Source organism: Pleurodeles waltl, chromosome 1_1 (assembly GCF_031143425.1).
Source record: "Pleurodeles waltl isolate 20211129_DDA chromosome 1_1, aPleWal1.hap1.20221129, whole genome shotgun sequence".
NCBI lineage: Eukaryota > Metazoa > Chordata > Amphibia > Caudata > Salamandridae > Pleurodeles > Pleurodeles waltl.
Genome location: NC_090436.1, coordinates 284273401 through 284285701, shown reverse-complemented (window position 1 = coordinate 284285701; position 12301 = coordinate 284273401). Strand labels below are relative to the sequence as shown.

The window sequence follows — 12301 nt, the reverse complement described above, 5'->3', positions numbered from 1 at the left end:
AGGAGGCTACTACCTTCCGACTCCCTGGCAGGGAAACCATGTCTACCAAAATGCGACAGGGCCCTCACGCAAGTGGTACAACCCTGAACATAACTGGCTTTGGTTACAGGCACGTTTTTATTTACCAGTTAAGCACTGAATCTAGGCTTGCTTAATTTTAGAAAGCAACACTAATGTTGGTCTCCCCTCTGTACCATGACTTACGCTGAACTATATATTGTTCTGCTTTTTGCATATTTGCATTTTATTCTGAGCTTAACGTTGTTAGTAAGTGACTAACTGTCTGACGTTTAACTGTAATGAGTTAAACCGTCGTTGTTTAGACTGCATTATTTGTCCAGTTTTTACCGTAAAGCTTGATGTGCTTCACTATTTATATTGTAAGCTGCACTGACATATTTGTTGGACAGGTCCAGTTGAGGAGCACCAAAATCCCTAGGGGATAAATGCGACCCGGATTTGTCTGAAGCATTATTAACTGATATATTCAGATAAAAAAAGCACCAGCAGATCTATGTCTGCGCTATATACAATAGATAAAAAACTAATATTGTACCTGCCTCTTAGTCTTTAACATCATTTCCTGCCAGTAATTTCAGAAACATCTCCGTACAGATTACACTGTAGCGCCTCCATTCAACAACTCGCAAAATCAGATACCAAACTGAGACATTTTACAAAATATCACGAAGCCTAAGCACCAGTAATTAGCAACATCCTGCAACTTGATAGAAAAGTTACAAGTGATAGTCCAATCAAAAGGGAGGACAAGGCATCCAATCAAAACCTCAGGAATGTAGCAAATCAAAATGGAGCTTGCACAGAAAGTTCCAGGAAGTGTTTTTCCTATCATGTTTGCGTTCCAACCTTACCTTGCTGACAGTTCGTGTAGGCTACTCTCTTGCTTGGCTATGTTCGTCTGTTGTTAACATAAAGGGGATAATTCACCCTCGAATTCTTTTACAAACTTTACAGTCTGGGTTTGCATTCATGAACTGCGAGGTACGTGCACCATTTTAAAACGACAATCACTTTATGTTAATGGTCGGTCTAAACTACATACCTTTCTGTTTTGCGTATTAGATTCTGCCTGGCTGTTTTACAATATTAGTGTATTCCTTACAGTTAACATTTCTTTTGGATTAACACTTATTTCCTGTAAATTATGATTCCTTTCCTCTTTGATTAGAAAAACGGCGTTTAGCAAATCGCGTTAATTCGAGAACTTGAAGATTGCGCGAAATTAGAAAGATAAAGAGGTTTTACCATTCCTTAACATATGGAAGAAGGAGACAGGTAGCTAGAATGGTAGCATACACCAGTCTATTTACATTAATTTGAGAGCGTTTTTCAAAGCTCTGGTAAACAAAAAATCCTATAACTAGGTATGTCTGTATTTGGAAAACAGCTGTATTACTCCTCAAAACAATACTTTTTTTGGCTAGTTTTAATAGCGAAAGTTCTTTTGAGAGATAGTTCGACTGTCTATTTTCGCCACAAAGTATGTTGTTTATCTGATGCTTGTAAATTGTTATTAATGTATGACACCTAGCTTTTTAACACAACATGTTACATTTTTGGACTTGTAGTTTAATCTTCAACGTTGCTAATCTGAAATTCACAGTCCAGCTGTCAGAGTGCTGTTAACCAAAATGCCAGGACTAGTTGAAGCTTTTACACGTGAAACGGAACCACCTGCCAACGACCGGCGAAGAAGAGATAAGAGGTTGGGGCAGCGGAATTCATGTATTATGAGAAATAGAATAAATCCAGCCATGTATGAAAACTTGTTTGCTAGTCACCTCAGGTTCCTAAAACGTCATAAAGGCGCACAGCTTGGAGCTTTGTACACTGATATGGCTACTTATCTCCTTGGTGACTTTTAACATCCTTATAGATACATGTTGAATTGATACAAAGGAAAGAGAAGCATGAACAGGGTTCTCCTTACAGTTTTAGCACCAGTGGTCCATTTACAATTTTAATGTTGAGCACACTGAAGGTAGAAGTTTTCTGCACTAATTTAATGGAGCTTTTTCAGTTTTTAACTCAACCGAAAATCTGATAACGGGCAATGAAAAATTCCTAGCTAACGAGAAGGAAAGTTTCAATTCTATTAAGGACACGGAGGCGAGGATTATGCATAACTTTCTTCACTTTATTCAAAAGGCAGATTCAAAGAAAACGTAACAAAAAGTAAAAAAAAAACATGTAAAGACTACAAGTCCCATGAGTCTATAGTGTAGAGTGTGCAATAGTCCAATCACAGTACAGCACAAAGTATACATATGTATGACATCCCTTCCTGTTCCTCTTTCTTCACTGCTCCTCAGTTAAGTACTACTTCATTAATGCTTTCCCTTAACTGACGATAATAATCTCTATATTTAGTTGCCTTTTTTGATTAATTCTTGTGCGCGGTAGGCTTTTGGCCCGAGTGCTCATTGTTTTCATATTTTGCAGCTCGATAGAGGCGAGCGCGTGCTCCCTCTCGAACTGTCTGACGCGTCAGCTGTCTTCCTGAGGCGGCTCTTACAGAGCCCCTCAGCTGACAACAACGCGTGTTTCAGGGCAGCGCTGACAGGAAATTCTTTGAATTCTGAACCAACCCTCGCTTTGACACAGCTGGTGAACAGTTTTAATCAAATAGCCCCATCTAGTGGCCAGTTTTATATATATTTATAATTTACTTCTCTGCATTTTGAGCACCAGCGAGGGGGCTGCCCTTTTTATTCTTTGGGTGAATATATATATATATACATATATATATATATATATATATATATATACATATATTTTGAAAACAAATATGTTTTCTCCTAAATTTAAAAAAATAGATCATTTAATTTTTTCTACAATACTCTTATTGAGTTTGGTGCTCTCACCCTTATAATGGACCAATCTATTGGTCACGAAAGCGCTTCCTTTCAGGATGCACAACAGGAATGGCCTTCCCAACGTCTTCCCCCGGAGGTGACTTCTTTCGCTATTTCTAATGCGCTTGCACCTCTTAGGGAACAGGTTGATAAGCTCGCAAAGAGCATACCAGGTGTTTTTTCTGACACGGTTCAACCTAAACCCGGCCCTAGTGGGGTTAGATCAGGGGGTAAAAAGGCCTCGAAGCATGACGCGGGGCACCTGGAAGGTTTTGATAAACTTACCTAAACCTTCCATAAGAGTGCGCGCATGTTTAAAAATGTACCCTTCCGGGAGGAAGATAATACAGGATAAACGAGCGACTTTGTCGCGGAAAATCTAGATCCTTTATTTTCGTTTCCCCTTGGAGGGGAGGGTGATTCTTATGCTGATTTATCCTCAGATGAGGATCAAGAACTGAGTAGACCTTGGCGTCCTAACCCTGTTTCCCCAGATTCTCCTGAAGAGGTTTCAGATATGTTTAACCCTTATGAAATTTATCATCCCAGGACTTCTGAATGGGTGCCTGAGACTAAAGTTGCCAATTATGTGGCAGATAAAATGCGCCAACCACTAGAGAGAGAGGTTAGAGCTAAACGTAGGGCAGAATGTCCTAGACCCTCTTTACCGGGAAAGGTAGCTGTCACACCCAATATCGGCCCTAAGCTGTGCACATTTTTTAGCCAGTACATGAAATACCCTAAGATTTCTGTTTTGGGACACTTTGGGCCTTTAGTGGAAAACTTTTGCTTTTGTATTGTGTTTGATTATAGAAGTAAAAAGAAGTCACCACCCAAGCGTATCCCTTATTTTAATCAGTGCATGAATTCTCTCTTTTTAAAACTTTAAATATTGAAGATCTTTATATTACATGTTTCCTAATTTTGGGATGGATCAAATTTAAATCAGTCCAGGAAGGTGAGGTTGCTGCAACTATAATGAAGTTGAAGCCACCCCATTCCCTCAATGATCCATGTCCCACTCCTTTAATCAAAAAGTATGCATTGCTACTCCCCTAAAGCAGCACATTGAGGAACACAGCCTGCTAGACCTAGATACAGCACAGAGGCAGCCATTCTCCAAATAGTGAACAATGTCCTGCACCTCCTGGTTGCGGAGGCCTCCTGTCTCTTATGCATCTTGGTCTTTCTTGGCCTTCAACACAGTCAATCGCAAAATCCTCATGAAGACTCTGAGTGTGGGTATAGGTGAAACATTTCTTAGGTAGTTTGGCTCTTACTTAGACAACAAATCATAACAAGTCAAATTAGGCACTTATTTGGTGGAATCAGCCACCAAGGAGTTAATTTTCCATTTCCCTTCATTCTGTACATAGAACCTCTAACCACCACCTAAAAACATGCAAGCAGCTCACATCATTTCTACCCTAATGATACTAAGCTTCATCTCAGGGATAGTCAGCTTCATCTCAAAACCATATCTAAACCACATCCAGAAATCATTTCCGGTGTTAAAGCCTGGCTGCCTGCCAATCGGCTGAAAGTAAACCCTTTCAAGACGGAGTTTCTTCTCTTCACCACATGAATGCATCTACCCTGATGCAAGAATGGCTAATCTCATCAAATACACTAGACTTTGACACCAAAACTCTTAAGTCCTCCTGATCTCTTAGGGTCTCCCTCAACAGGAACTGGAATCTTCATTCTTACATAAGTAGCATAACGAAGAGTGCCCAATCCCAACCTAAACTCCTGAAATTCATTACAAGCTTCATTCTTGACTCAATCTTGAAAAAAAATAGTGCAAACCATAGTCATTTCCAGGCTGCACTATGGCAATGCCCTCCTTATGGGCATTCACAAGATAGATCTAGCTCTTACAAAGGCAGTCCTGCACTCTGCTGCTAGACGTATTTCAGGAGTGGGCGCTTCAGTCTTCCCGGTGCTCATCGCCCTTAGCTCACTATCTGTCAAAGCTGGAAGCATCTTTAAAATTGCATGCATTAACCACAAAGCACTGCATAAGGGCTCCTGGTATACCTGGTGCAGAAACTCAAATCCGTCTGGAGATGCTACACGAAGTGCAAACTCTCTCCTCCTTAACCTGCTGTGATTCAGGAAACACAAAAACTATCTCCTGCTCATTCTCAGGTAATCCTCTCAAAATATGGAACTCCATCTCCATTCCGATATCCGGACCAACCCCTCATTTGAATCCTTCAAGAGAGGCATGAAAGCTCTTCTCTTCCAGAGATGCCTTCTAAACTAAAACCTACCGTCTTTGTTTCCTTGGACAGCTGAATCTCCCCATCTTTGACCCTCTCTTAGATTGCACAAATATGTTTTTAATTGGTCTCTCGTAAAAAAAGAGAACTGTCTTCCATCATGAGCTTGATTTTCCATTGAGCCAAGCTACTTCAGGGACAGTGGGTAAGCCATATCTGCTTCAGACACCCCGCCCCCATGGTAGCCTGCGATACCACAAGACTCTTTCACACTTTGAAAATGTTACTAGATTCCATCCATCTTGACTCAAGCTTCCTTATCAAACCAAAGTTGGTAGCCAAACCCAGTCACCAACTACTTAGTCAACAAATCTCCTCAACCATTTCTTGTCATACCACTCCTTGTACTTCAACCTTCCACTCACAACCAGCTTATATTCATCTGTCACATACCTGTTTTCATTTGCCTTCAGTCCTATTCATGCTGGCACAATTTTGTTCCTGCAATCTGTCTTTGCATAGGTGAGAAAGGCCTCATTATGTTGTGCACTGGGGTCTCATATGCCCACAACCTGTCCTCCAACTTCTTTCTCCAGGACAAACAACACTTGGTAGCAACTGTAAATACTGTAAATGTAATACTCTCACTGTCCTATTCACTCTTTCCAGTGAACCATTGATTTTTGAGTTGAAGGCCACACACCTGTGTTTCACAACTTGTCCTTGTGAAAAAACTCACTAATCTCTCTGAAAGACAATTGCACACCGTTTTTTGTAAACAAAACACACTGAACTCCTTCCCCCAAAACATTTTGTTTCTGGACCAGTATTATATTTTTAAAGACTTTATCTATGAGTAAGATGATCTCAAAACATAGGCAATACACAAACCAGTATGATATTAACTGTACCTAAATGTGATGTCAGCTTAGCTTTATCTCATTTTGACCAAGAACAACCCCTCCAGACCTCTAAGGTTTTCCTAAATAATCCAGTGGTCCACTTGTATCAAAGGTAATCTTCTCTCACACTTTATTAAGAACCGGTGCTGGTTCCAAAGGTGTACCCTCCAACTTCTGACACTTGTAATTATTCACGCTGCTTGCACAATATTTCATCATATCTTCCAAGGATCTATCTATAGCCGTTCGCCACTGCCCCTGTTTCTTCGTACTCTTACCAGTATGGTCCTTGTGAGCCATGTCAGGCTAACCTCCTTCTGAGTTTCAATGGTGGGGTTGTCCTCTCAAAACAACATTGTTTAGTACAACTCTTTCTTTACAATTTCACAGTCTTATCCATTGATTCAAGACCAGGCCATCAACCCCAACATCTTTCTTGACACCAATTAGATCTGCTTCTTCACTTTCTGCATTGTTCCACTCATACTCTACAATCTTCAGCCCCACAACACCCCCATGCCATGCTATTCCTGTGCCACCAGTTTTCCACCAGTTCACACATAAGAAATAATGAACCACCACATTTTCCCATCTTTAGATATGCTACACACTGAAATCATCTTCCTATAATTACAACTCTGCTTCAAGTGGAATTGGATCTGTCAATCCTCCTATGTATACCAACTGTACTTAGGGCTGATAAACTGAATGAATCACCTACTTATTTCCCCACTCAAATGATACAAAATTATTTAAACTTCACAAACAGTGTACCTCAGTTAAGGCATGTGAAGCAAACGTTATATTAACTTCGCCTTGAGTTTGGGTAAAAACATATCCAAGTCCTTTTTCCACTTGCATCCACAGTCAAATGATTTTACACATAACATCAAAAGTCATGAATGCTGGAGCTGAGCTGATAAATGTCTTTATTTCTTCAAACTTTTCTTGACACATTGTAGTCTAGCACCATTCCACTTCACTCTTAAAAAACAGTCTTATTGCACTTGTTCATTGTTAAAAGTGTGGTTATTTTAGTGCCTTTTTAGGGACGAGCGTGCAAGAACTCTAGCCTGCTTTAATCTCTCTGTGGGCTTTTAACCACGCCCACTGCACGCCCAATAGTTTTGTTGGTTTGTGGGCCTGCCTTTTAAAAATCGCTTGATTTTATTTGTGAAAGGCATGCATAGGTCATGCCTTTTCTGGTGTTTACCTCTCCTTCGAGCACACCGGCCAACTACTGAAAACATACGAGGCTCCACGTTTTCAGCATGGTTTCTAGAATACTTTTTCTTTTTATTTCCTATGCAGCGCAATCTCACTACACATTTGCGGATACGTTTGACTGCGAGGGAATTTCTGTTCATTTTGTTTGCTCCTTCAATCTCATGGCGTGGTGGTTTAAATCGAGTCGCTTATTTAAAACTGTATTACTTTTTATTTTCATTTTATGTGGCAATAAAAGTCTGGTTAGGACTTTTCAACGCTAATAGCTCTAAGTCGAGCAAATGCGAGACCCACTGCATTGCAAATGCTTGTTTGTTAGTTGTAGCAGGTAACATCGTGATAGCAGAAACAAGATTATCTCTCAGATGTCTTACATCTACAGTGTGATCAAGATATGTCTAAGTCCGTTATAATCTTGCAATTCGCTCTCTTGACCATCAAGCATAGCTAAAACATAGTATTATAATAATAATAATAATAATAATACATAACAACACTAATAAGAATATCATCTTGACACCATACAATAATGTTGACATATTGGAATAAAGCATCCATTCCCCTTTTTTAGAAATTGCATGTGGTAAACCAGTATGCACCCAACAGCGTAATGAATAATGTAATGTGTCTGAACTCTTTTTCTCTTTCTTTCTGGTGTGAAACCACTGGGATTTCTTCAGTATCATCAACAAATCACTAATGTTGGGAAGAGGGCACCGGTTCACATACATAGCTGAGTTAACTTTGTGAAGGCCCACATAATCTTCCTTAATGAGTTGTTCCCCTGGTGAACACATTCTGGGCGAACCACTTCATTGGTTTAATTACCCCATTGTTAAGTACTGTCTCAACCTCATTCTCAAGTTTCTCAATTGCTTTAAAAAGGTACTATGTAAACTTTACGAATGGCTGGTTTTACAGGTATACATAATGTGATTCTATGTTCACAATCTCCCAATTCACCCGGCTTATCAAAGAAAACTTCACATTATAACTCGCGCACATTGTTCCTAATTCCCAAAAGTAGGTTACACTTTGAAGTACATTTACTACTTTTTGGTATTCACAAGCTGAACTATTGTAGTAATTTACACTTTGTAGTAATTTACACGTTTGTTGTAAATTAAACTGTTGTGGTACATTACACTTTTGTAGTAAGTTCAGCACTACACATGGCCAACCACTGGTAATGCAACACTGTGAAATAAAAAATAAACCCCCATAGGAAATAATATTAAATTCAATTAGTAAAAAATTTAAATATAATATAGTACTAAAAATAGCACTTCATTATTTGATTATAAAATATTTATTAACTAATTCTTAATTGAAAACAATGTAACATTACTTTTCATTAAAAATACATTAATTTTAAATAATTCTATACGTGGCTTTTAATCATTATTAAAGCAGATGAAATAATATTTGTTTTTCTTCAGGTGGGAATTTATTGTGTAATTTAAACTTCCAAAATTAATTATATATACATATTAATTACAGTTTAAATTCAAAATTAATTTAATAGTGCTGTAGCAGTTTGTTTTATTTTGTTTTACATTTAAAGTAAATACATAAAATGAGTTTAAAAATTATTTAACCTGAAATATTTTTAATATTTATTTTTTATTTAAATACATTTTTTTATTTTCCCTGTACTTTACAAAAGGGAGCCTCTGCAGTCAGGGCAGACATCTCCACTTGGTAAAGTATAGGAAGCCTTTTAAAGAATTATGAAACAAATAAAAGGATGGGAAGATTTATTTCCCTTCTTATGGTAAAATTATTTATCCATATTTTCAGTTTGCTAAAACTTTTAGTGCAAAATGTTACTGAAAATCGAGGCGTTCAGCACCAAATGGTCACTTTTTTCCTGTACACAGAGCACTGTAGAAGCACTATTTTCATTAAAATCAAGATTTTCGTGCCTTAAATAATCATGCATAATCACAAAAATTAGCAGGCAGGGACAAATCTACTCATTATTTTAATAACCAAATATTCACTATTGGTTACAAGGGTGAATTGCTTTCCCATATTTATTAAATTTATTCACAGGCTGCAGTATACACCTCATCATTGCAACACATATTGTACAATCACTATGACACAAATCTATATACATCAAATTTACATCTCATTCATTAATTACATTTACTCATAAAAAACATATACTCATAAAATAATAACACACATAACATAAGTGAGGGTTATGCCCAACAATATAACTTCTTAAGGTCACTGTAGCACAATTAGCAATGTGATCCTATATCCTATAGGTGAACAAGGGATTAGCACCCAGCTGAAAAATACCTAACTATTTTTTCAAAGGTTTTATGTAGTGCTCTAACAATTTTGGCTATCAATTAATTGGTTTAAAAAACCCTTGATCCCACTAAGCTGGTGTCGACACGTTTCGGCCTCAAAACTCGTGGCCTCTTCAGGACTGTCAAAGGGCACTGGCACCTCTTTCTTTCCGTTGCAGAAACAAATCTCAGATTAATCCACAGGGTTTGTATACTTGTTGTCAATTAGTGCTAGTGCTATCTTATTGTTTGTCCTTTGGTTTACGCGAGGTTAAAAAACAAGTTCTAGCTGTCTGTGCAGGTATTAGAATGCCGCGTGTAAGACGTGATGGATTGTAAAGCCCCGACAAGGAAAATGTCGCGTGGTTCGAGTTTTGTTCAGTAAGACTTTGAGGCTAATTCAAATAGCTCTAAGATAGCACTAATTGACAACAAGTATACAAACCCGAAGGCAGAAGTCGTGATGAAGCAAAAGTGGAGCTGCCGGGGACCAGCAAGGTCCAGGAGGAATCAACTCACACGGTGAGTCCTAGGAGGACCCTCAGCAAGTCAGAGAGTCCACAGAAGAAAAGGCAGCTCACTCAAGAGACCCACTGGATGAGGAACCAAGAATTGCAGAGGAGTCCACGCAGTACAAATAGAGAAGGGTCCCATGCCACAGAAGCACGCAGAGGGCTATGCGTTGCAGGAAGGAATGCTGGGGGCTGGGGCTACATGGAACCTGGAGATCCCTTGGAAATGCCACGGGTGTACTATCCTGCGTGGGAAGGCAACGGCTTATGTCCTCCAAAGTTGGACAGTTAGAAGAGAGGACCAAGAGGACTACATCACCCGTGAGGCAGGATCCACACAGCTCAGGATGAGAGGAGATCCACGCAGCAGGTCGTTGCTGCAGTTAGTGCCTGCGGATGCAGGGGAGTGACTCTTTTACTCCAAGGGAGATTCCTTCTTCCTTCTTGTGTAGACTGAAGACTTGCTGTCCTCAGGGAATGTTGCAGAAGCTGGAAGAAGCTGTGGAAACAACATTGCAAGCAGATTCTTTGTCGTGGATGCAGATTGTCGGTTCCTGGAGGGTCCAGTCATGGTTCCAGTGGCTAAACGTCGAAGTAGAGGTTGTAGAGGAGTCCTGCTGGAATCTTGCAAGCCGAATCTGAGGACTCACCCAAGAGAGAGACCCTAAATAGCCCTGAAAGAGGGATTGGTCACCTAGCCAAGTGACCACCTATCAGGATGGGGCTCTGACGTCACCTGCCTGACCTGGCCACTCAGATCCTCCTAGATGTCCCTGCCCACCTTGGATTCAAGATGGCTGAACCAAGGGACCCTCTGAAGGAGCTCTAGGCACCACCCCTGGGGTGGTGACGGACAGGGGAGTCGTCACTCTCCTTTCCATTGTCCAATTTCGTACCAGAGCAGGGACTTGGGCGTTTGGGGGTCCCTGAACCGATGTAGACTGGTTTATGCATGGAGGGCACAAAATGTGCAAAGCATACCAGTGACTTGGGGAGGCTACCCCTCCCATGCCATGTAACACATATTTCCAAAGGTAGGGGGTGTTATCCCCACCTCCTAAAGGACATCCTTTGTTCTGCATTCCTGGGCTTGAGCTGCTCAAGTAGCAGGAGGGCAGAAACCTGTCTGAGGGGTGGCAGCAGCTTGGGCTGGCCGGAAAACCCCAGAATGCTGATAGGAGCAGTGCTGTGAGTCCTCTAAGGAGCCATCAGAATGCATGGAATCATACTTCCAATACTAGCAGCAGTATTGGGGAATGACTCCGACATGTTTGATACCAAACATGCCTAGTTAGGAGTTAACATTATGTAGCTGGACATAGGTAGTGACCAGGTAATGGAACTTGAGTTTGTGGAGGCACCTCTGCTAGGGCGGGGGAGCCCCCACACACAGGTACTTGCACCTTGCTCTCTGGGCTAGGAGGGCCTACCATAGGAGTGACTTCGAGTGACCTGGTGCAGTGACCTGTAGTGAAAAGGGTGCAGTCACCCTTTCAGGCAGGCTGCAATTGTCTGCCTGAAAGAAGTGAGTTGTCTGAGTGAGTCTCGCTGGTTGGAATGTGTAAAACAGGAGTTGGAAAGTTATGATTATGTATTGATTCAAGAGCTTTAAACAACTATGGTGTTTGATAACCAAATATTACCCACAATCAATGAGAGATTGATGCTAGATGGAACATCAGTGTTCTAGACCTAGAGGTGACATACCATCAAGTGGAGCTGGCTCCTTAATCCAAGATACTTGCCACTTTCAGAACACCTTTTGGCTTTTTCCCCTACAAAAAGATGTCTGGTGACCTGACCTTGGCATGTCTGTTATTTAGAGGGTTATGTACTGCATTTGTAAATACTTGGATTCATCAGTTACGATCTTTCAAGATGATATATTGGTAATTTCCAAAAACAAAACGCATCTTCCTGGATTACTTAACGAGATATGTTACAGACTGCTTAGTAATGGTTTGGGTTTCAATACTGATGCGTTTCCCTGTTCATCAGTAAAGGTAATAGTACCTACTGTAGACCATGTAGACGCCACAGAGCACACACTTGCCCAAGATTCCTCAGAAAAGCTTTTCTCTTTTGCAGTTTTCTGTGACTATTATAGTAGTTTGGTTGAAAAATTTGTAGAACTCATGCAGCCCCTGAGGCAGTTACTGCGTAATGGTAGCTGTTTATGTGACGATCTACAACAAAAACCTTTTAGTCCAGGAAAGATTGTCATTGGCAATTCTCCTACTCTGAAGCTGTATGGTG

General features: G+C 40.3%; 1 protein-coding gene across 1 annotated transcript in view; it reads left to right on the top strand.

The window, feature by feature from the left end:
• The first annotated feature begins 844 nt into the window (after positions 1 to 844).
• Positions 845 to 12301, top strand: part of LOC138283704 (molybdopterin synthase sulfur carrier subunit-like) — a 31071-nt gene continuing 19614 nt past the window's right edge. The window contains exon 1 of the mRNA XM_069221735.1: positions 845 to 1002. Coding sequence (XP_069077836.1) covers positions 991 to 1002 — 12 coding nt within the window. The 5' untranslated portion in view covers positions 845 to 990. The remainder of the gene's footprint in view (positions 1003 to 12301) is intronic.